The sequence below is a fragment of the Coenobita brevimanus genome, chromosome 57, assembly GCF_032717465.1.
Source record: "Coenobita brevimanus isolate Jiangsu-jjx chromosome 57, ASM3271746v2, whole genome shotgun sequence".
NCBI classification, from domain to species: Eukaryota; Metazoa; Arthropoda; class Malacostraca; order Decapoda; family Coenobitidae; genus Coenobita; species Coenobita brevimanus.
The window spans coordinates 15,530,882-15,556,540 of NC_137010.1; the positions used below are offsets into that span (position 1 = coordinate 15,530,882).

Here is a 25,659-nt window from a genome sequence, read left to right on the forward strand (position 1 = left end):
CTCAATGTAGGGATGCCTTGTGGTCTCTACACTAAGTGACATGCAAAATGGTGTCCTCTACCCAGGAAACCACTTACTACACTGGGTGGTAATCATATAACCGGGGTTTTTGGCTGAGTTAAGTGTCCCCAAGATTCCCCTATCCAAAATCACTTAATCATGGCAAATGTTTCAGAGAGCCTTGGAGGGTCCAATACCTGCCAAGGGTCCCAACCAAATGGGCAGATTCACATGGCCATGTGGAATGTGAGAGGTGTGAATGACGAAAGCAAGAGGGTGGAAGTGATGAATGTGTTCGAGTGCAAGATATGCCGTGATGGCACTGTGTGAATAAAAGATGAAAGGGTGTGAAGTGGAGGAGTGGGAGGGTGTGAAATGTGTAAGATTGGGCATGAGTGGGTGAGGAAGATGCAAGGAGTTGCTGAATGAGGTGTGCCAGAGTGGAATGAGAGATTACAAATGTGTCAGCTAGAAATGCACGGTATGTACGTCAAGTTCAATTTCGAGAAGGTGAAAGTGGCTGTGATTGTAGCATGTGCACCATGAGAAGACAGGTGTGAGAGGGAGAAAGACAGCTTTTGGGATGAGCTGGATGAAACAGAGGGAGAAATGCTCGGGTGCTACAAAGAGATCGTAATGAGACATATGAATGGAGAGCAGGCACTGGTCCTGAGGATGACATAATGGGATGTAATGGAGTACCAGAAGAAAATGATAATGGGAAGCGACTGAGGGATATGCGCCAGTAGAGGCAGTTGTGCATTTGTAACTTGTATTTCAAAAACAATGATGTACATAAATATACAAGGTATAGAGGGAATGGGGATCGTCTTGAAAGGAGCCTGATTCATTACATGCTCATAGAGAGGTTGATGTTGGGAATGGTTGCTGATACGAGGGCCACGAGAGGATGATGTGGAGTTCTGTCAGATCACATGACTGTGGTATGCAAGATCAAGCTGAGAGGAATGAGGTTGACCAGGAGAGAGAGAAGCAGTCGGGGAGAAAGACTGAAAGTCAAGAAGCTGAGGATCAAAGAAATGGCAGATGAATACAGGACCAAAACATGACAGGAGTTAGAATCAGTGACTTGGAATGAAATGGATCTGGACAACTACCTTACAGACTCCTGGTCGTCCTCCTTTCGGGACTTTGGCGAAAGCCTTGCATTTGCACAGACATTTCAAAGGCTTTTGATCGAGTCTAGCATAAGTCTTTAATTTCCAAACTGCCCTCTTATGGTTTCTATTCTTCTATTTGTGCCTTCATCTATAGCTTCCTTTCTGGTCATTCTATAGCAACTGTTGTAGATGACCATCGTTCTTCTCCTAGATCTATCAATACTGGTGTTCCGCAGGAGTCTGTCCTATCACCAACTCTTCCTTCAATTCATCAATGACCTTCTAATCTGTACATCTAACCCAATCCACTCATGCACTGATGATTCCACCCTTCACCTTTCCATTCGGTTCTTGTAACGCCCATCTCAGCAGTTACTTCAACAAACAAGGGATGAGGCGATGCCACACCTAATGTCTGACTTGGCTCGTATCTCTGACTGGGGTAAAAATAATCTTGTTTTTAATGCATCAAAGACTCAGTTCTTACACCTATCAACCTGACAGAATCTTCCACAGGAGTACCCACTAATGTTTAATAATATCTAGCATAATCCCTGCATCATTCTTAAACATACTTGGGGTTTCATTCTCTCGGGACTTATTTTGGATAGATCATATTACATCTCTTGTAAAATCTGCTTCCAAGAGATAGGGTGTGCTAAGCCGACTCTATACCTTCTTTACCCCTGCACAGTTGTTGACTTCATACATGGGTTTTATTCGCCCCTCTTATGTGTGGGGAGGCTCCCCACATACAGTTCTTTTTAACAGGGTGGGATCAAAGGCATTTCGTCTCATTAACCCTCCTCCTCTTACTGGCTCCTTACAACCTCTGTCTCTTTGCCGAACTGTTGGATCTTTATCTCTTTTCTATCGCTACTTCAATGGTCACTGCTCCTCTGAACTGCCTGCTTACATCCCTCCACCTTCATGACGGGCACGTAGCACCCGTCTTGCAACAAACTCTCATCCCTTTTCAGTCCAACTCTCTAATACCAGAGTTAACCGTTACTCTTAGTCCTTCATTTATGCAACACATCAACTCTGGAACTGTCTCCCTCTGTCTGCATTTCCTACTTCCTATGAGCTCCAGTCTTTCAAATGTAGTGTGTCCAGGCATCTCGAAATGAACAGATCTTGAATTTGGCTCTCTTTCATATTGTTTTTTTTTTTTTTCTTGAAAGAAACCACTTGTTGGTTCCTGGCCTTTGGTTCCTTCTTCCTTGCATATTTTATATATATATATATATATATATATATATATATATATATATATATATATATATATATATATATATATATATATATATATATATATATATATATATATATATATATATATATATATATATATATATATATATATATATATATATATATATATATATATATATATATATATATATATATATATATATATATATATATATAAATATATATATATATATAAGTAAAAAGGGGATTGCTTAGTTAAGAATGCTAAAGCACTGTGTAGTGTGGCAAGAGTAACAACAAAGCAGAAATGTATAACATGGTGGGATGAAGAGGTTAAGAAAGCAGTGGAAGAAAAGAGGAAGAAGTGGTTAGAGTGTTTTTTTTTTTTTTTTTTTTTTTTTTTAATTAAATTAAATGCAAGGAAGAAGGAACCAAAGGCCATGAGCCCGCAGTAACAGTTCCCTCCAAGAGAAAAACAAAATACAATAGAGGGCCAAATTCAAGATCCGATCATTTTGAGATGCCTGGACACACTACGTTTGAAAGACTGGAGATCATAGGCAGCAGGAAATACAGACAGAGGGAGACAGTTCCAGAGCTGACCTGTTGCATAAATGAAAGACTGGGAGTAATGGTTAACTCTTGCATTAGAGAGTTGGACAGAAAAGGGATGAGAGTTTGCTGCCAGACGGGTGCTACGCGCCCGTCGTAGAGGTGGAGGAATGCAAGCAGACAGTTCAGAGGAGCAGTGACCATTAAAGTAGCGATATAAAAGAGATAAAGATGCAACAGTGCGGCGAAGAGACAGAGGTTGAAGGGAGTCAGTAAGAGGAGGAGAGTTAATGAGGCGAAAAGCCTTTGACTCCACCCTATTGAGAAGAGCTGTATGTGGGGAGCCTCCCCACACATGAGAGTTGTACTCCACACAGGGGCGGATAAAATTCCTGTATAGAGTCAACAATTGTGCAGGAGTAAAGAAAGAGCGGAGTCGGCATGTTCAAGGATGATGCAGGATTAAGCTGAATATTATTAAACATTAGTGGGTATACCTGTGGAAGATTCTGTCGGGTTGATAGGTGTAAGAACTGAGTCTTAGATGCATTAAAGACAACCATATTATTTTTACCCCAGTCAGAGATATGAGCCAAGTCAGACATTAGGTGTGCCATAGCCTCATCCCTTGTTTCTTGAAGTAACTGTTGAGATGGGCGTTGCGGGAACCGAATGGAAAGGTGAAGGGTGGAGTCATCAGCGTATGAGTGGATAGGATTAGATGTACAGCTTAGAAGATCATTGATGAATAAAAGGAAGAGAGCTGGTGATAGGACAGAGCCCAGAGGAACACCATTGTTGATAGATCTAGGAGAAGAACGATGGCCATCTACAACAGCGGCTATAGAACGACCAGAAAGGAAGCTAGCGATGAAGGCAAAGATAGAAGGATAGAAACCGTAGGAGAGCAGCTTGGAAATTAAAGATTTATGCCAGACTCGATCGAAAGCCTTTGAGATGTCAAGTGCAATGGCAAAGCTTTCGTCAAAGTCCCGAAAGGAGGATGACCAGGAGTCTGAAAGGTAGGTGAGAAGATCGCCAGTGGAGCGTCCCTGACGGAACCCATACTGACGATCGGAAAGAAGGTTGTGATAGGAAAGATGCCTTAAAATTTTTCTATTAAGAATTGACTCGAAAACTTTTGAAATACAGGACGTTAAAGCAATTGGACGATAGTTGGAGGGTTGGGAGTGGTCACCCTTCTTTGGGACTGGCTGAATAAGAGCAAACTTCCAGCAAGAAGGAAAGGTACAAGTTGACAGACAAAGGCGAAATAGTTTGCCTAGGCAGGGTGTAAGCACAGAAGCACAGTTCTTGAGAACAACAGGAGGGACCCCATCAGGCCCATATGCCTTGTTAGTACTGAGGCCAGTGATGGCAGAAAATACATCAACTGAAGATATTTTAATGTCAGCCATGAGGAAGTCAGAGGGGGGAAGTGATGGAGGAACAGCACAGGAATCATTTAAGGTGGAATTGGAGGAGAAAGTCTGTGCGAAGAGATCTGCTTTATCAGTAGAAGAAATAGCTACAGAACCATCAGAGTAGAAAAGAGGAGGGAAGGATGATGAGGTAAAGTTGTTAGAAAGATTTTTGGCAAGGTGCCAGAAGGAGCGGGAAGAATTCGAGTTGGAGAGTTGAGAGCATTTGGTATGGATGAAATTATTTTTAGTAGAGCGAAGAACAGACTTAGCACGATTCCGGGCAGAAACGTAAAGATTATGTGATTCAGGGGTGGGTTGGCTCCGGTACCTTTTGTAGGCCTTCTCCTTGTTGCGGACAGCATTAGAACAAACGTGATTAAACCAAGGCTTTCTTGCGTTAGTCAAAGGATATGAGAAAGGAATGTATGCTTCCATGCCCGAGAGATTAACCTCCGTAATGCGCAAGGCACACTCAGATGGCTCACGGCCATGGAAGCAATAATCATTCCAGGGAAAGTCAAAGAAGTACTGCCTGAGGGCCTCCCAGTCCGCAGCTCCAAAATGCCACAGACAACGTTTCCCTGGAGGGTCCACAGGCCGTACCGGAGTGATAGGACAGGTTAAGGTAATAAGGTTGTGATCGGAGGAGACCAACGGAGAGAAAAGATTAACAGAGTAAGCAGAAGGATTAGTTGTGAGGAAGAGGTCAAGTATGTTGAAGCTCTCTCCAAGGCGGTCAGGGATATGGGTAGGGTGCTGTACATGCTGCTCTAGGTCATTAAGGATAGAAAAGATGTAGGCTTGTTCACCAGGTGGATCCGTGAAAGGAGAGGAGAGCCAAAGGTGGTGGTGAACATTGAAATCCCCAAGAATGGAGATTTCAGAGAAAGGAGAAATGGACAGAATGTGTTCCATCGTAGAAGTAAGATAGTCGAAGAATTTTTGATAGTCAGTAGAATTAGGGGATAAGTAAACAGCACAGATATATTTAGTCAGAGAATGACAGGAAAGCCGAAGCCAGAGTGTGGAGAATTCAGAAGAATCAAGTTCAGGAACACGAGAGCAAGATAAGTCATTGTGTATGTATACACAACAGCCATCTTTGGCTTTGAAATGAGTATAGAGAAAGTAGGAGGATACAGAAAAGGGTTTGCTGTCAGTTGCCTCAGACAGCTGAGTCTCCGTTAGAACAGGGGTTCAACTGAAATATGAACTGAATATATTGTGAACAAGAAGCATATAAAGAGACTAGTGAAGGGGATAAAGGAGGAGGTAAATGATGATCTAGGAAGAAATATAAATACAAATTACTCTGAAAATAGGAAGTTGTTCTGGAAAGAGGTGCGGAAATGTAGAAGCAACAGCGGAAAGATATGTGAAAGTGTGATGGATGAAAGTGGTAGATTATTAGCCCATGGGGATGAAGTAAGGACCGGATGAAATGAATATTTTGGAAGCCTGATGAATGGGAATAGGGAGAGCAGAGCTACTGTAAACATGATTGCTTTTGGGGGTGTGCAGTATAGCAGTGCCAGGAAACGCGACACTCCGACATGTGAAGAATGCTGTCCGTGAAGTGGCTGAAAAATGGGAAAGCAGCTAGGATTGATGAGGTGCATGCAGAGATGACTGAGCATTGTGGAAAGAGTGGAATGAAGTGCTTGTTGAAGATATGAAAGAAGGCATGGATGAGTGAAACTGAGCCAGCAGAGTGGAAAAAGGCTGTGATTGGACCTCTGTACAAAAATAAAGGTGAGCAAGGCAAGTGCAAGCATTATCGTGGCATAAGTCTATTGAGTGTGGTAGGAATGGTATATGGAAGAACTATTATAGACAAAGTAAGAGAGAGATCAGAAGTCCTAGTGAATGATGAACAGGATGGCTTTAGGAGTGGCAAAGGATTTGTGGATCAAATATTTGCAGTAAGACAGATTGTGGAGAAGCCTTGTGAGAAGGACTATAAAGTGTTTATGGCATTCATGGATCTGGAAAAAGCATATGACAAAGTAGACAGAGGAGAACTGAGGAAGGTTTTACATATGTACTGTACAGAGTAGATGGTAAGATGTCAGGGGCCATCAAGAGTTTTCATGATGGTAGTGAGGTATGCGTAGTGGTAAATGGGAATCTAAGTGAATGGCTCACAATCGGTGTGGGCTTGCGACAAGGTTGTGTCATGTCCCCATGGATGTTCAATATATATATATATGGAAGGGGTGATGAGAGAAGTAAAAACACGAGTAATGGAGAGAGGGATGGCGTTGGTAATGAATGGTGATGGATCGAATATCTCAAACCTGTTGTATGCTGATGATGCAGTACTGCTTGCAAATACCGGACAAGAACATGGTAGACTAGTGATGATTTTTGTTGATGTCTGTGAGCACCGTGCCTTGGGAGAAAATGTAAAAAAGAGTTAAGTGATGATTATTGAGAGAGATGGTGACTCCCAGTGTGATGTTACAGTGAATGGAGAGACGGAATTAATGAGAGTTCAAATACCTGGGTGCTGTGATAGAAAATGAGAGGAAAATGTGCAAAAGATGAGGAAAGTAAAGTGCCACAAGGAAGGAGTGTACCTGGTGCTATGAAGGCCTTGATAAGAAACAGAAGCTTGAGTGTTGCAGCTGTACGAGGCTTAAATGATGCAGTGTTGGTGCCAACTTTAACATACTGTGGTGTGGCATGAAAATGAAAAGTCAAGAGTATAAGCTATGGAGATGAGACTGCTGAGGAATGTATGTGGAGTATAGAGAGAGGATAGAATATGAAATAATATGATTCGTGAAAAATGTGGAGGAAGAAAGTCTGTGGACACCAGAATTGAAGAGAGTGTACTGTGATGGTATGGTCATGCAGAAAGAATGGAAAACAATAGAGTGGTGAAAAAGGTATATCTGGGCAATGTTGAAGGAGGGAGGAAGCAAGGTAGGCCAAGGAGAAGGAGGGATATGATGGATGAGTGTGTGAGGAAGAGAGGTTTGAAAGTCTGTGAGGCTAGGGGACTGACAGGAGATCAAGCTGGCTGAATGAAAGTTATGAGAAGTGCACAATCAGGGATTTGGCACTCTTTTTTAACGGATACATTTATGTGAAGCTACAGAATGTGGTGAACGTTTTTGGTGTATCAGACAGAGAAAGGATTCCTGGGGCTTGAATGGTAAGTGAATGGAAGCATGGGCCACTGGATTGGGCAAACTTGGGCTGTCTGGACGTTGCTACTCCTCACCCTACCCTAGGGTGGGAAAGGAGGTCCAGATAATGATGATGATGACTGCTGCTGCTGTTAGGGGGGGGGGGGTGCTGGTATTAACTACAGTAATCTTTCAGTTATCCGAATGTGCAGTATCTGTACCTGTTCATTTTCCGGAAACTAGACCCTGGCTCTACTAACCCCTATGTGCCGGCTGACGTGCATAGCCATTATGATTTTGGGCGCAGAGCAGTGCCGGTTGACATGTATAGCCGCAAGTATCTTCCCGCCACCCTTTGAACTTTAACCTATCCTTACCCATCGACAGGACCACCTGGAGACATGGGGATACTTTCGCTTGAAAGAGGAAGAGTTGTTGAGTCTTATGTATCTTTAATTTTTCCTACAGCTGCTATAGTCTGCCAGATATTACAGTTTGAATTAAGGGTATTTTTTCCAAAACACGGAAATCCCCCGTCGAGAGGAGCGTGCGACATCGGAAAACCCCCAGTGTGTAGGAGTTAAACCATTATCCGAATTTACTTGTTATTATCCGGACGTAAAAGTCCTCGAGAACTTTGGCTGGCCAGCCAACGTATTCAAACATTTGGTATCATGGCCGCTGGACCCAAGCCATGCGCAGGAAATAGGCCGTAGCTCACAACCTGAGCTAATATGTCCGTCTGCCCTTGCACTGAATGGTCAAAGTTGTACGCTGGTCTGATCACTCCCTATGAACCTCCAGCACCTGGGTAATACGAATGTAACCCACAAACAGTGTCAAGATGTCCATACACTTCCCCACCACATGTTCAAATTCACACAGCTGCTGGGATTAGTTTTTCCTAACTGCCACCATATGCCTAACAGAGACCGCAAGCCACAAGTCAGGTGAAAGCGTCCGTCTGCCTCTACGCCAAACATCCAAAGTTGCCCGGTCACCAGGAGTTGTTTCCTAATGGCCAATGTGTGTGTAAGACAGACCACATACCACAAGTCAGGTTATATATAAGTGATGTGTGCTTCGTGACAGAAGGATGAAAATCCTGCCCACAGCCTCGCTTCCCCCCTCCCATGCTCCCTGCCTCGCTAGCCAGGCCTCCCAGCTCACCCCTCACTCCCTCCCCTCCTTATCGCTGAAAGCCCTGACCCGTGACTTTTTAAAGTTTTTGGTGATTTATTAAAATACTATTGCTCGTATCAAAATTCCACAAAATCCACATGAAACTCATGAAATTCTGCATCTAGACATATGCTTAACTCTTGCAGGGTGCGGGCAAAATAGTGCACTAGGATGGCGGGAAGTTACTCGAAGGTAAGTGTAATCTTGATCACCATTTATTCTCACTGCAGTTTTGTTACTTTACTCATCACTTTTCTGTGTTTTTATTAGCTTATCTTATAGTTTAAACACCAGCAAAGATGATGGTTTACCAATTTATACCAATATAACCAATTTCTGGTTGCATATTTGGCAGTGGATTTCTTTCTTTTTTTTTTTTTGCCCCAGGAGCAGCTATTACTCATCACAAAGATAAATTATTTTCCAACTGTCTTCAGGTTTCTTATGGGTTTTTGTTGTTTATGCATTGTTTTCTTGGTGTTTAGCATTAATATGGATATTCCTATGTGTATTTTGATGTCTCAATATGGCAGAATGACTGGGAAACACTGCCAAAATTTGGAGTGGTAAACTTTTTTTTTTTTTTTTTTTTTCCCATGGTTTTCTTGGTGTTTAGCATTACATTAGATATTCCTACGTGTGTTTTGATGTCTAAATAAGACAGACTGACCTGAAAACACTGCCAAAGTTAGGAGGGGTACTGTACATGCAGTAGTGTAAAGGCAGTTTTTTTTCTTTTTTTCAATGTTTTTTCTGCATGGTTTTCTTGGTGTATAAAATTATTTTGGATATTCTTAAGTATCTTTTGATGTCTAAATATGGCAGAATGGCTAGAAAACACTGCCAAAATTAGGAAGGGTACCGTACATACAGCAGTGTATAGCTAGGGTGTTTTGGATTTTCTGTATTTTTTTAGCATGATTTTTTTGATGTTAAAAAATATTTTTGGCATTCCTATGTGTGTTTTGATGTTTAAATGTGCCTGCGTGACCGAGAAACAGTGCCAAACTAAGCAAAGGTACTGTACAAACAGGTTAGGTATAGGCTAGAAGTTGGGTATTGGCAGGGTCTCAGTATAGTAGGGGGGATATTGTTCTTTACCGGACACTGCCACTACCTGGAAATGCCTTTGGCTCTAATACATTGGATCATTGCAGGACTACTGTACCAGGCAAACTCAAACACCTCATGTCACCATACAAATATCCATCCATCCATCATCCAATCCTATGTTACCCCATGAGGAGTGGAGAAGCCTAGGATTAGGAAAGTTGGTCCTGATATTTAAGATGGGAGTGACCAGCCTCACTCAGCTCTGAGTGGCAACAGTTGAGCAATAAATTCCAACCACCCCTTGGATATATACCTACACAAGTTCAATCTGACTATAGTGTCTTAATTACCCACTAAACCCCCAGGTGCCATAATTTGATTTTATGGTTACCACCAACTGTAGTAAATGGTTTCCTGGTGTACAGGAAACCATTTGGCTTGTCACTCAGTGTAGTCACATACAGGGAGAAGGAAGGGGGAAAAATGATGGAAAGAAAGACAGGAGAGGAAGGAAGGACAAGAGGAAAGGGCAGACACCCAAAGCAGCACTACATCAAGTGAGTGGATAGTGAGCACCCCCACCTACCAGCATACAATACAATAATCTTCCTTTCTCTTTTAAAACAGCTCTCGCATTTCATTCATTTCGTTTAAGTAGGCTTCAGCATGCCTGCATGCATCAGTTTTGGTTGCTTAATGGCAGCTCTCCATGTTGCTCAATCTCTAGCAAGCTCTCTACTCAGTCTTTTCACCCTAAGGTCACACATTACAACCTTGTCCCAAGTCTTTTTTGGTTTACTTCTCATAACATTACTCTCAACATTCACACCCCTAACCCTCCACACCCAGTTAGTCATCCTCCATCCTCTCCACATGTCCAGACCATCACATATGCCCCTTTTCATCAAAACATTAATATACTCAAGTCCCATCCTTCCGTTCAACTCTTCATTCATAACCCTAACCCCATGACCTTTCATTCAAGGACACACTACATATCCATCTCATTGTCCTCTCTGTACATCTGAGACAAGGAAATGCTCTTACTACTGTATGGCATTACACTCCCAACATATGCTACATACAAGTATGAGAACCCCTTTGCATGGAGGGAAAGCCCTCTCAATGTCAGGAGAGGCAAAAACTCTCTAAACTTCTTCCAACCATTCCATACCCTTGCTAACAAGCTAGCTCCAGCCCAACTTCCAGCACATATCATGCCCATTCAAAGAGACTCCCCAGCAAGATTACTCATTTCCTTCCTCTCTGCTTACTTATGCTGTCCTTTACATACTGCACACTCAGAATCAGCATTATTTTGCAGCCAACCTCAAATACCACTAAACCTACGATTCGTTTGTGGCCACCCTGAACGGGATTGAGGCGTCTGGTGATAGATAGATAGACTATCCATTACCTTCATTATCTGGTCCAGGAGTTTTACACCTCTATGATTTCCTTTTTCCAGGGCAATATTCAGACTCTTATACACATTTACAACCATGCTCTTCAACCAGATATCAGGAACAGCATACTCATACACAGTAGAATTCATCTGTAAGTAACCCACTCCATTATTTTCGGAGGTCTTCAACATCTCGGCAGTCAACTGAGTCACACCTGCCACCTTCCCTAACAGCATTCTGTCCACCACCATGCCCACAGTATCAATACTCAATTCTTTAATGATTGGAGTTGTGGCTCTGATAATCAAGAACAATTGGCTGTAGAGGACTTTTGGGTACATTTTAAGCGTGCTATGATTCCCAAGCACCCTGTACCAACTTCTACCAAGGCTACTAACATACTTATCATCCAACACTTGGTAGCTAAGTGTTACTATCTGATTTAGTTATTTCATATTCTTTTAGCGTCTAGTTCTGTATGTTTCAGTAAATGTGTGGAAATTCAGATGTTACAAGGAAGATAACTTTAAATGTTCCTTTTGTCATACTGTAAGCAAATATAGCTTATGGATGGTTCCTCCACAATTTTGCTTACAAAATGTAAGGAACTGGGAGTCCACAAGAGATACTGGGATTTTTGTGGAATCCAGCAGTTTCCCAAACCTGGCCAAAGTATGGGAGAAACGTTCTGATGTAGAGGGGGAAATATTTATGTAGTTCTCAGTTCTCACTACAACAGCCATCCCCTCAAGGGATTAAATTGTTTGTTCTGTAGCAAAAATAAAACAAAAGAAAACTATGTCCTTGGGCTGATGAAGTTAATCCCATTTTGTAAATGCTTTGCGGAAGCATGGCAGCAGTTTCATTTCTATTTGTATTCTTCATCATGCTAATACAAAACATACCAAGGTGGTGTAAATCCTTTTCCTGTGCAGTGATGAAATCAAGGGAGTAGCGGATAGACTTGGCCAGACAGATGCCAATGTCAAAGGTGTCTACAATGGGCTGACGCAGGTACTCATTCAGGGCTTGTTCTCGAAGCTGGCATAAGTCTACCCCATGGAAGCAGTTCTGATACCTGCAAGTTAAAATAAATCCAAGAGTTAATCATTATCATTCATTATAGTACATACTGTATATATATCTATCTATACTGATACTGCATGGAGAAAGGTTGTTGTCTGGTAGGAAAAATGGTAAAATTGTGTTCAGTTTAATTTCATATGTTTCTTGTTTAATCTGTTATCTGTCTACCTAATTATTTTTGCTGAGATTGAAATACTGGCACTGGCAATGCTCTAAGCCTGACAAATTTGAAATTTAGACTAAAGGTCATATTCTAAGTAGACTGAGAGACTGTGTAGCACATCTTTCCACCTTCCATCTTGTTATTGGTCATGTAGGTGAAGCAGCTCAAAGATATGAAGGAGTACAAGGGGGCTGTGCATATGGTACAAGAAATGCTGAAGGGGAAAGGATACTTGAGTTTGGGGAGGCAATTAACATGGTTGTGTGCAACACATTTTAGGAAATGAGAGTAACCATCACTGTCCGTTAAATCCGATGCCTGCTAAATTGAGAGTCTGCTCTAGTCAATAAGTCTTTTGGAAAACTGGTATTATCAGAAATTTGGAATTTGGATTTTGGGAACTGCACGTCTTTCAAATACAGTAATCCCTGTACTTTCCGGACGCCCACTTTCCGGACATCCCCACTTACCGGATATTGTGGGCCTGGACCTTCGGAACCCAAAAATGGCCAAAAAAAGAAAAAAATCCCCCCAAAATCCTAATTTTTTCCCACCCATAATTTGAAATTGCCGCGCGGCGCCGAACAGCTGTTACACCACGGACCCTCACCTCTTCCTTCCTCCCCCCTCCCCCCTCCCCTGTCAGGGTTGCCATTTGGTATTTTTCATTACCAAATGTGGGCCAATTTGGTTATGAAATATTCGTCTGGTAATGAATCAGAGTAATGCATTACCAAACGGATTTTTCACATGTACAGGTATAAGGATACACAGGATGGAGATGGTGGATTGTTTGCTCTCTCTGATTAATCTGCTAATGTACTATCTATCTATCTATCTACTGCCAGACGCCTCAATCCCGTTTGGGGTGGCCACAAACAAATCGCCTCCACGTTGTCCTGTCCCCCGCCATTTCACTGCCCTGCTCCCAACTCACACCCCCTTCTCTCATATACCTCTCCACTCCATCCCTCCATCTCATCCTTGGCCTCCCCCTCCCTCTTCCCCCCTCCACCTCACTCACATACACTCTCTTCGTCAGTCTTTCACCCTCCATCCTCTCCACATGGCCAAACCACCTCAGTGTGTTCCTCATAACACTTCCTATCACATCCACATCCACACCCCAACACTCCTTTATATCCTCATTCGTCAGCCTGTCTCTCCATGTGACTCCACAGGCTCCTCTTAACCCTTTAACTGCGGGCTTGTGTTGCTTTTTCTTGCGGCTCCAGCAGGCATATTCGCGCTTCAATACTCTCTAAAAATATTTGCCAATGATCAGTTATTAGTCCTAGAATATTAAAATCATACATGCTTATGGCACATACCTTCAGCTTTCTCCTGGGGTGTTTGTTGAGCCTTCGTCGAGTACCATAGGACTTGTGGAGACCTCTGAAGTTGGGTAACAAAGTCTCCACTTTACACTTTCCGACAACCCGTAATATGATTACCACAGTCAGATATTATCACTAGAAACACTATTCTATGATTCTCAAATAGTTTGGAATCCATACTCCAAAAAAAAAAACACTGTGTAAGCAATGAAAATTACGAGGGCGTATGACCTTCCCACTTGCGCTAGTTCGCTGCTGGTGTTCTGTCATTTATTATTCATAAAAACACTCACACTTTATATTTCTATTACTATATAACACTTATATATATCTACAGTCTTTATCCATAAGTTTCCTTCAGTAATAGTACTGTAGTTTATTGTCACTGTAGGCATTCAATTTCTTTCAGTAAAATAAGTAGCATTCACTTTCTCGTCCTGTATACTAGCATTGAGAGTGAATGTCACTTTCACCTTCACTCTCATAACTCATAGTATTCATACATGCTAGAGTGAAACTTTCACTTTCATTACTCCTAGGGTATATACTCGTATTCTTATAATACTACTCATTTACATTTCTATTTACATTCTCTATTTTATTTACGTTATTTACATTTCTATTTTATTTACACTGTTATGCACTGTCACTTGAAGTAACTTATAAAACACCATTTTCCACTGTTCATGTATATTTACATTCATTATTTTCACTTGCTGTTTACACATTATTTACAATTCCACTTGCACTGTTTTACTCAATAGAAAGATCGTAGTCACTCTTTTATCAATTGTCAGCCCTTTACCTCTTTCCACATGAGGTTTAGTAGGGGGTAAAGGTCACAGGGCCCTTTGCATGGGGCTGAAAAGTGGCGGAAGTTAGCAGGAGCAAATCAGACATACCTTCACTTTGAAAGACGACAGTGAACTGATAGTGGTGGCCTCCTGCCGCCTGGCTTGGGGGAGTGCAATACTACCAACTTTAGCCATGTGAGACCTGCTAATATATAGCAATGAAATGATTGGCAGGAAACCAAGACAATATATAATAAATTAGGTAGTTCCAGGTGAATGTAAATATCACTTAGGCTTCTCCCTTCCCTCCTTATACATATATTTATTATGAAAATAGATTATACGGCATATTTCAAGTGGAAATAAACAGCGAAAATTAGTGAACGAGTGCACGTGAAGTGTTGTCAGGTGATAATTAGCCAATTCCAGGTGTATGGCACTATCACTTACCTTATTTTTTTTTTGTATATATTATTTGGTATAAGAATATGGCATAGGGCTTATTTCAATGGATGAAATCAGTGGAAAATTCCAGGGAAGATTTACTTAGCGTAGAATACAGTGTGGTGGCCTGCAATAATTAGGTAGTTCCAGGTGAATGTAAATATCACTTAGGCTTCTCCCTTCCTTTCTTATATGTATTTTTATTACGAAAATAGATTATACAGCATATTTCAAGGGGAAATAAACAGTGAAAATTAGCGAACGAGTGCACGTTAGGTGTTGTCAGGTGATAATTAGCCAATTCCAGGTGTATGGCACTCTCACTTACCTGGGATTATTGTACAGAGTCCGTAACTTCTTCGCCGATGAGCAGTTAGCTATAATTTATAAGAGTCATGTGCGCTCTCAGCTTGAATATTGCTCACCCTTGTGGAATGGTTGTGGAGAGGTTGCATTAAGACAACTAGACAAAATTCAGAATAAAGCTGTTAGAATCATTAACAACCCTGCCATTACATATAAACTACCTCCCCTGCAAGTAAGAAGGAATGTTGCCTCCCTTGCATTATTTTACAGATATTTTTTTGGCAAATGCTCAGACGAAGTTGCGTCCATGGTGCCACCTTTCTATGCCTTCCCTCATGCTACACGGGCATCTGGTAGCGCTCATGACTGGAATGTCACTCAACCATATTGCAGAACTTCTGCCTATCAGAATTCTTTCATTCCCCGAACTGCATCTCTCTGGAACTCGCTTCCCCAGAGTTGTTTTCCTCCAAATTTCAACCCACAACTGTTCAAGTCTAATTGTTACAGATATTTTATGAACAGAGGACACCAGTAATCTGGTGTATGGATTATTATTTTTTTTACCCATTTGTTTTTCCTTCCTCCGTTCTGTTATTTATTTATTTAAAAAAAAAAAAAAAAAAAAAAAAAAAAAAATTGGTATAAGAATAGGGCATAGGGCTTATTTCAATGGATGAAATCAGTGAAAAATTCCAGGGAAGATTTACTTAGCGTAGCACGGCCGGGCAGGCGAGAGGATAGGGTAATATAGGGGGGGTAGGGAGGGGAGTCAAGAACAGGGAGAAATGGCTAAATTGTCAACAATGGATGGGAGTACAGATGAGATTAGGAGTGCTGACTAGTGTTGGACATTGGCAGTACTCTGATAGATGATACAAGCCACAACTTGAAAGCCCGGGTGAATTCAAAATAACACAGAATCACAAAAGTGACGCCCCGCGGTATGATCCCTTGCTCCCAAGCGTCACGAAAGTGACGCCCCGCAGTTAAGGGGTTAAATAACTCATTTCCACTGCTCTCACTCTTGACTTGTGTCCTTCCAACAAGGTCCAAGCTTCACTTCCATACGTTAGAGTTGGTATCACAATACTGTCATGTAGTAACTTTTTCACTTCCATGCTAACATACATAGCATGAAAATAATCAACATGCTGTTAATTATAAGAAGAGTGATTACATGTATTTCCACTTACATATATAATTAGTGAAGAATAAATGCTAGCTTTACGAATTTGGTAATGAAGAGTTAAATTTGGTAGTGAAAACTGAGGAGTTTGGTAATGTGGCCGTTGCGATCTGGCAACTCTGTTTCCCCCTCACCAACACCCAAACAGTTATTGCCTAACTTCGATCGCGAGTGGTAGCTTATCGTAATGGAAGCCACACGTGCTCATTTTTTTGTGAATAAACAATGAATAAACTGCAATACCTCGCCACTAGACCACACAGGAATTTACAGTGTTGTGCAGTGTTGAGAAATTAGAATTTAGAGTGCAAAGGATTACTTGTGGAGCGCAAACCTGGCGGCTGAAACTGGCCTGATGCAATTAACAATGTGCAGTGTTAAACAGTTATAACTCACAGTGCAAAGAATTACTGTAAGTGCAGCACAACACTGGATTACTGTAAGTGCTTCAAGAACATTTTCACCACTGCCAAAACCTTACAAAAGGCGGCCACAAATGTGCTGTAAGTACCCTGGCTGAGGTACGGTCACTTCTAATTCCTCATTCTTTGGTTCATTTTCATTTATATCATGCTTTATGTCCATTATTGTGTGAATAGGGTCTTAAATAGGCTTAAATAGGTGCTATGCATGTCCAGTAGGGAGTTATTCAGACGGCTTTCAAAGTTAGGCTGGGTTAGGGTCCATAAGTACCAGTCCAGGAGGCAGGGGCCCACTATCCGGACGGGACCACTTTCCAGACATGCCTTTGGCTCTATTACATCGGATAGTGGAGGGATTACTGTATTCATTAATGTTTCAGCACACAAGGTTTTAATAATTATTATGTTTCTTTTGATGTGGTCACTGAAGTTATGCACTTTTCAGTCCAACACTGTTAACCCCTAAAAGACAGGTGTCCACATATGCTTTCCAAAGGTAATAGGGCCAAAAAGACAGGTGTCTGCATATGTAGTCACACACCCCCAAACCCACCCCACCCCCCTACCACCACTACCACACACCACCCGCCACCCACTCTCACTCTCACCCCCCTACCCCTCCCCTCCACTGTCCCCCACTACCCCACCCCCAAACCCCCATTGCCCCCAACTCCTCCCACCATCCCCCAATATCCCTCACCATCCCTAACCCTCACCCTCCAACCACCCCTCCCCTTCCCACCCCCACCCTCCAACCACTCCTCCCATCCCCACCCCCATCCCCATCCCCCATGCCCCCCACAACCCCCAATCCTCCCAACCACTCCCCCACAACCCCCAATCCTCCCAACCACTCCCCCACAACCCCCAATCCTCCCAACCACTCCCCCACCACCCCCCTCTCCTCCTACCATCCCCCCCCACTGACCACAATCCCACTACCACCTCCTATCCCCCACCCCTTACTGCCCACCCCCTACCCCCACCACCCCAATCCCCTACCCTCCTCAACCCCCACCACCCCAATCCCCTACCCTCCTCAACCCCCAACCCCTACACCCCCGAAGCCACCCCATACATCCAACCCCCACTACCACCCCCACCCTTTTCTCCGACCCCCCCTCCCCAACCCCCACTTACCACCCCTACCCCTATCCCCCACCTCCCCTAAGCACCCAGTCCCCATTCCCAAACCACCCCACAACTCCCATACCTCCCCCTCACACATCCCCCACCGTATCACACTTGCCGATTGTGCCCTTCCTGAGTGTCTGTCAAAACATTACGATGCCTGTCTTTTGGGGGTTAAAGAATTCCCGATGTCACTAACCAAGGAAAAACTGCCACTATTCACCAGATTATTTAATTTTCGACATCAAAGTCGGTCTACTAAACTCCGTTCATTTTATGTGCCCTCTGTATCACTAAAAGGAAGAGAGAAATTATAACAACATTATTTTAGTCACTGCTACAAGGAAGAGAGGCTGTATTATTGTCAAGGAAAATAAAGAAATGGTGGGCTGAGTCTACCATCTTGGTTTGGGGACGGTTGTTATTCTTTCCTTCCTTAAATATCGATAAGCTTTATTTTACATCCATTTCATGTATGTGTCAATCAAAACAAAATAACGTTGTTATGAGAAAAGAAATATTAGCACGACATGGCTGAAGATCGTACATTACAATTATAAACAATAACAAATTCACGTTTGTCTACTGCCCCGCTGGAACTACTGTACAAAGATCATGGAAAACCGTTGCAGAGAAAAATAGACAGTATCTAGACTGAAGTCTTTCCAGAAGTCTAGAGGAATACCCTGTTCAGGGTACACCACTGGTGTGTTGTTTTGAGTTTTTGTACGGTATTTTCGAGCCCTCGGCATCGTCGGATTTCGGCCGGCGGTCTCGTCTCTGCACGATTTCGGCTTCAAACATTGTATAATTTTCACATGAAAAACTTTGTAGATATTCTTCAGCATTTTGGAGATGAAGCACTGTTCTTTTAGAAAGCTAAATTATATGGGTTTCAAACAAAATGTGCACCTAGAGACTTGTAAATATGTGATGAATGCTGTTTCACCCAGTGTGCTTTCACGGCGGCTATAGTAACGTTTTCCTGCATTTACCGCATTAAAGCATATCTAGGAAATTAGTATAACTACTAAAAAATAATATCATGAAGAACTTACGTACGGTATATCAATAACTATAACGGGAGAGATTTTTAAAGTTATGCGATTTCTGTGGTCTCTGCATGAGTAGCCTGACTTCTATATTGAACTAGCTGGCGATCAATGGCAACTCTTGAGTTAGTGACGGTGGGAATTGTTGTTTGATGCCATATTAGATGTTCATTCATTCATTCATTCATCATCTAGTCTTACATTGCCCCATTAGGAGCATAGGAACCTGGGGCTATAGTAGCCGCAGCGAGAAATGAACGCTGTGGTGGGGCAGCTGGGATGACCGGGGATTCCCCCACTGTGGCCATATTTACATGTCACCGACCATCGGCCACCGCTGCAGCCCCGCTCCATGATCCTTACCCTGTGTCTCTGGCTTTCTCTTTCTCTCTCGGTTTCTATATAAACTGGTGTATTTCCGAAACTAATTATGAAATTATTATGACTTTTGTTCCACACCACCACTGAGGTAAAAATCAAGGAGAGTTTTCTGTATAAAGGTTTCCCCCCCCTCCTAAATGTGGCATATAAGCGGGGGAGTGCGGCCTTGCCGATACCTCCGCCTGACCTATAATTATACACTAGCCAGAACTGACCTGCCCTCAGACAAGGGGGGGGAAACCTTTATACAGAAAACTCTCCTTGATTTTTACCTCAGTGGTGGTGTGGAACAAAAGTCATAATAATTTCATAATTAGTTTCGGAAATACACCAGTTTATATAGAAACCGAGAGAGAAAGAGAAAGCCAGAGACACAGGGTAAGGATCATGGAGCGGGGCTGCAGCGGTGGCCGATGGTCGGTGACGTCCTACCTCTATGGTCGGTGACATGAGGATATGGCTACAGTGGGGGAATCCCCGGATGACCGGCTGCCCCACCACAGCGTTCATTTCTCGCTGCGGCTACTATAGGCAAGTTGGTCCTGATATTTAAGATGGGAGTGACCAGCCTCACCCATCCCTGAGTGGCATTATGTGAGCAATAAACCCCAACCATCCCTTGGATATAAACCTTCACCAGTTCAATCCGGTTGGAGTGCTGTGATTACCCACTAAACCACAAGGCACCAAAACTTGGCTATATGGTTACCACCCAGTGTAGCAAATGGTTTCCTGGTGTACAGCAAACCATTTGGCTTGTCACTCAGTGTAGAGTCACCCACAGGCAGATAGAAGAGAAACGAATGAAGGAAGGAAAGACAGACGAGGGAGTGTAAAGTTACCCGTAGGTTGAAGGACGAGGAAAGAATGAAGGAAAGGTAGAAGAGGATGGAAGGAAAGAAGGATGGAGGAGAGCAAGGGGCAGACACCCAAGAGCAGCACTACATTGAGTGAGTGGATGGTGAGCACCCCCACCTACCACAACAGTATACCCATCACAAACATCAACACTGCTGTGCACACTTTCAGTACAATTATACAAAACGCAGACAAAAGACACATCCCTAGAGGTAACAGAAAGAGACACAACCCCAACTTCACACCAGAAATTCAAGGCCTCATCAGACAAGGGGGACACACTGCGACACTCCCCAACACCCTATACACAAGACACCATACAACAAATACAAGAACTCAACACTCAAATAAACAATAAAATACCAGAACAGCAAACACTAAACTGGAAAAACTACCTCCAAACACTTGACCACAAAACAAACATCAGCAAACTCTAAAAAACACTAAACAGTATCACACTTTCCAACAGCAACACCACACGATCACACGCTAGTATCACAACAACAGACACCATACCCTCATACAAACAACATGCAAACACTCTCATCAATTACTTTTCACAAGTCAGCCATCTAATCCCCCATCCTGAAGATCGACGTATCATCCAAAGTAAGAGACAGCTCCCCACATACCCAGACTACGCACCTTTCACTTACAACCAGACGAAGCACATCATTAACAACCTCAAGCACTCATCTGCCTGTGGACCAGACAACATAAGCAACATTCACCATAAACACCTTGGATCACAAGGCATACAAGCACTCACCATCATATCAAACTACAGCTACTAACACAACATAATACCCAACATCTGGAAGCATGGCATTATCATCATTATCCCTAAACCCAACAAAGACCCGTCGTTACCCTCCTCACACCGCCCCATCACACTTCTCTGCACCCCCTCTAAAGTCACTGAACAACTGGTACTACAACTAGTCACACCTCACATTCCCCTTGCCTAGTCACAACATGGCTTTAGGCCACTTTACTCCACAAACACCCTTCTTACAGACCTTACACAGTTTTCGATGGCATGAATTCAGCTAGGCCACCACACAGAACACTCCAAATCACACTAGACATTAGCAAAGCTTTTGATGCCATCCCCCGCCACAACCTCATAAACAAAATACTCAACACAAACATGCACAATAACACAAAAAGATGGCTGGCAAACTACTTAGCAGGCAGATGTGCACACGTAACATTTGCCGGTCAGTCTTCTAACATCAGAAACTTCACAAATGGCGTCCCCCAAGGATGTGTTTTGACCCCTACAAAACGCAAGCACAGCTGCACGCATCATTCAACCTTGCCTCAACACACTACACGAATGGTTCACCACAAACAGGCTCAAAATAGCCCCAGCCAAATCTACAGTGACCCTTCTCACAAACTGGACAGCAGAACACAGTCACATCCCACACCTCACCATAAACAACACTCCCCCACCACACACACAAAATCCTTGGTGTAACATACATCAATGTCATTTAAACAACACATCACAAACATTAAAAATAAAATAACACCAAGACTCAATGCTTTGAGGTCACTTGCCCATACAACAATCGGACACAACAAAGAAACCACCACCACAGTATACAAACAATACATACGTTCAGTGATGAATTATGAAAGCCCTGTCTGGGCTTCTAACATCACCAAAACACACTACAACATTCTACAGACCAAACAGAACAAGGTCCTAAAAATAATCACAGGCTGCACAGCTACTACACCCACAGACCACCTACATAAAGAAACCAAAATCCTCAAAGTCAAGGATCACCTAGACATGAGAGGCACACAGTTTCTTGCTGCAGCCTCCACAAACCCACAACATCCGCTATATTACATGGCAGCACATCCACCCACACCAAGGAACATTAAAACAACACCCAGCACATGATACCATACACAAATACTGTCATCTCTCCCCCCTCGCCCACTTCAGACCAGCTTCCAGGAGCATATCCACACTCAGATCACCCACTGCTCCATTCAGTCACTTAAAGACAACACACAGCTGTATGCATGGCCTCCTGGCATCCACCCTTCTCATTCCTATCCCCCTCGTGAGGACAGGGTCCACCTGGCCAGGCTGAGATGTGGGCACCATCCAGCCCTCTTAAGCTACCAGAAGAGGATGGATGACTCCGTTGCTGATGCCTGTCCAGGATGCAACACAGCACCCCATGCTATTACGCACATTAAAGAAGACTACATTGCACACAATCACCTATGCCAACAACACAACACACACTCTTTGAGAGCTCGGTGGGAAAGCCTGGTCTCGGCCATGGCCTTCCTAAGGGACTCGGGGCTGTTCGGCCAGACTGCCTAGGGAACAACTACTACTACTACTACAACCATGCTAGATGTAAATTCCAAAAATTATTCCTAACTGTCCCTGTATAATACAGCAGTTGTTATTTTAAAGTACGGTACTGTAGTTCCGTTCTTGAATTTCCTAATATTGTATCCTATTACTGCCTACAAAATATAGTGTCATAAGTATTTTGTCTTATAATAATTGTTTCCAATAACAGTTTCGCAATATAAGCTTTATCTTGTTTAGAGGTAAACAGGATATAGTCAAAAACTTCTGGATACTCCGCCATCACTCCTTGGGTTGACTGTACGATGAATTTCAAAGAATGGATGGTCAGCTTCCACTGGACATTCAGATATATTTTCTCCTACTTTCACCATCTACTCACTTGATGTAGTGCTGCTCTTGGATGCCCACCCTTTCCTCTCTTCCTTCATTTTTTCCTTCCTTCCTCTTCTTTCTTTCTTTCCTTCATTCTTTCCTCTTCCTTCTGCCTATGGGTGACTCTACACTAAGTGACAAGCCAAATGGTTTCCTGTACACAAGGAAACCATTTATTATGCTGGGTAGTATCCATATAACCAGATTATGGCGCCTGGTGGTTTAGTGGGTAATTAAGGTGCTCCAATCGATTGAGCCTGTGTAGGTTTATACCATGGAATGGTTGAGGTTTACTGCTCACATAGTGCCACTCAGAGATAAGTGAGGCTGGTCACTCTCATCTTAAATGTCAAGACCAACTTACCTAGCCACAGGCTCCTACACTCCTGATTGTGCAACAGAGGATTGGATGATGGATGGATGGATGAATCTAATTTTTCTTATATGTCCCACTATCATGAAAAATACATTAATTTCATATTACCCTTTAAAAGTGTATTGGTCTGAGGATAGGCTACAGTAACCTAGTAAATCTATGAGTAGGTGACCAGCCAACTCCCACTTGTGGAATTACATGATCATAACAACAATAAAAAAGGCAAATCACTTACCAAAAATTTGCCTTATTGAGCTGTTCATAGTAAAGCGTCTCATCGTTGAAGGGAGCCACATGAAGGTCTCCCCGTGATGGAAACATTCGTCCTCCTGGCTTCAACCACTTCTTGGCATGGAGGTATGTCTCCAACATGCGCTCATTATACAACATGTAGCCCATGGGCTCAGAGATTATCATGTCAACATGGTCCGGCAGGTCTATCTCCTCAATCTTGCCTGCTATAACTTGGATAGTGTCTTGAAGATTGTTGGCACGCACTAGCATCTGTATGAAATTACCATACATAAAGTGAGGTAAAGGTTACTGGTCAGGGGAGCTACAATGCTATGCTGCACAGTAGTTGGTATATTTTAACCTGACAAAACTGGGTCACTCCTATAACTTTAAAACTTAAATTCAAAGTCTTAGTCATGAAACAAGAATGAGTCCCCCTGATTACTAGTCAAACAGACTATCCAATCTGACCGAGGTTGACCATATGTTGAGTTGGTCTGGGTTACAGATCTGTCATGCAAGAAACAATATGCTATGCATAGTGAGTTAAAAGGACATATGCATAGCAGTTGTCAGAGGAACATATATGATTATGGAAGGAATATACTGCAACATTCTCGTCATCCTGGCCCTTTTACCTCACCTAAAGATGAGGTGAGGTAGGATCCAACAACAAAGACACCAAATGCATAAAACAAACGATATAAGTTGTGTCCAACAAAATAATATTCATTATGTTTGCTGTATATAAATCTTTATTTGGTCTTCTTTACATGGTCAACAGGCAGTGCAACTATGCAGGAAAATTGGGGGAAATGAAGTATGGAGGCTGAGGCAAAAATATAGGTAGTGGAATAAATGGTCTATAAACCTTTTTTGTCACCACAAGAAGCAGCTCCCATAGTCTGAATTAAAGAGGCAGATGAAAAAATTTACAAATTTCTTCATTGCTGCAAGAAGCCACTCCCACAGCCTGAGTTAACATTTTCTTTCATAAAATTGTTCCTAACTGAGCTACATCAACCACTTTTTTTATCAATTAGTAGGGAAGGAAATTACCTACATCTATCTCTCAGTACATTATCGTGGAAAAAGTACAGTCAAGTCGCCTATGGTGCGTGCTTCTACGGCATGGTTTTCTATGACACAGCAAGGTGCCAGACCCCAAAAAACAAACCACGCACATAAACTATACCTGTGGCATGGGCGCGGCAAGGTTTGAAACGCGCCTCTTGCCTCGGAACCCCCAACCCTACCCCTTCCACTTGAGCACTATTGTCATCGGAGTCAGGTAGGTACAGTATTTTATGCCCTTAAAGCCCTTTATTATTTATTGTTTAGTGTTTGTGTGTAATACAAATATTGTGTGGTAGGTGGGGGCACTCACCATCCACTCATTCAATGTAGTGCTGCTGTCAGGTGTCTGCCCTTTCCTCTCCTCTCTCCATTCCTTCCATCCTCTTCCGTCTTCCTTTACTTCATTCTTTTCTTGTCCTTCTGCCTACGGGTAACTTTACACTTCCTCTTCTGTCTTTCTTAACTTCATTCTTTCCTCTTCCTTCTGCCTGTGGGTGACTCTACACTGAGTGACAAGCCAAATGGTTTCCTGTACAGCAGAAAACCATTTACTAAACTGGGTGGTAACCATATGACCAAAATTTGGTGCCTGGTGGTTTGGTGAGTAATTATTGCGCTCCAAACGGCTTGAGCCGGTGAAGGTTTATATCCAAGGAGTGGTTGGGGTTGATTGCTCATGTAATGCCACTCAGGGATGAGTGAGGTTGGTCACTCTCATCTTAAATGTCGGGACCAACTGCTTAGCCCCTGGCTCCTACGCTCCTCATGGGACAATGTAGGATTGGATGATGGATGGATGGATGAATACATGCATTGACGGATTGTGTGTATGTGTAAAGTGGGGAAAAATAGGGAAAAGTGGAGTAAAATGGGAGACCTTGGGTGAACGTTCAGAACCAAATTGCATTTTTCCCATAGGTTTAGTTATTTGTATGGTGCGTTTTTTTATGGCACAGGCTAGGTCCAGAACCAAGTTGCTGCGCCTTAGGCGACCTGACTG

At 42.8% G+C, this 25,659-nt stretch overlaps 1 protein-coding gene across 2 annotated transcripts in view; it reads right to left on the reverse strand.

The window, feature by feature from the left end:
• Window positions 1-25,659, reverse strand: part of Art4 (arginine methyltransferase 4) — a 178,835-nt gene that overhangs the window by 101,211 nt on the left and 51,965 nt on the right. For both annotated transcript variants that reach the window (XM_080274219.1, XM_080274218.1), the window contains exons 6-7: window positions 23,584-23,852; window positions 11,993-12,165 (exon numbers count right to left, since the gene is read on the reverse strand). In XM_080274219.1, coding sequence (XP_080130345.1) covers window positions 11,993-12,165; window positions 23,584-23,852 — 442 coding nt within the window. The remainder of the gene's footprint in view (window positions 1-11,992; window positions 12,166-23,583; window positions 23,853-25,659) is intronic.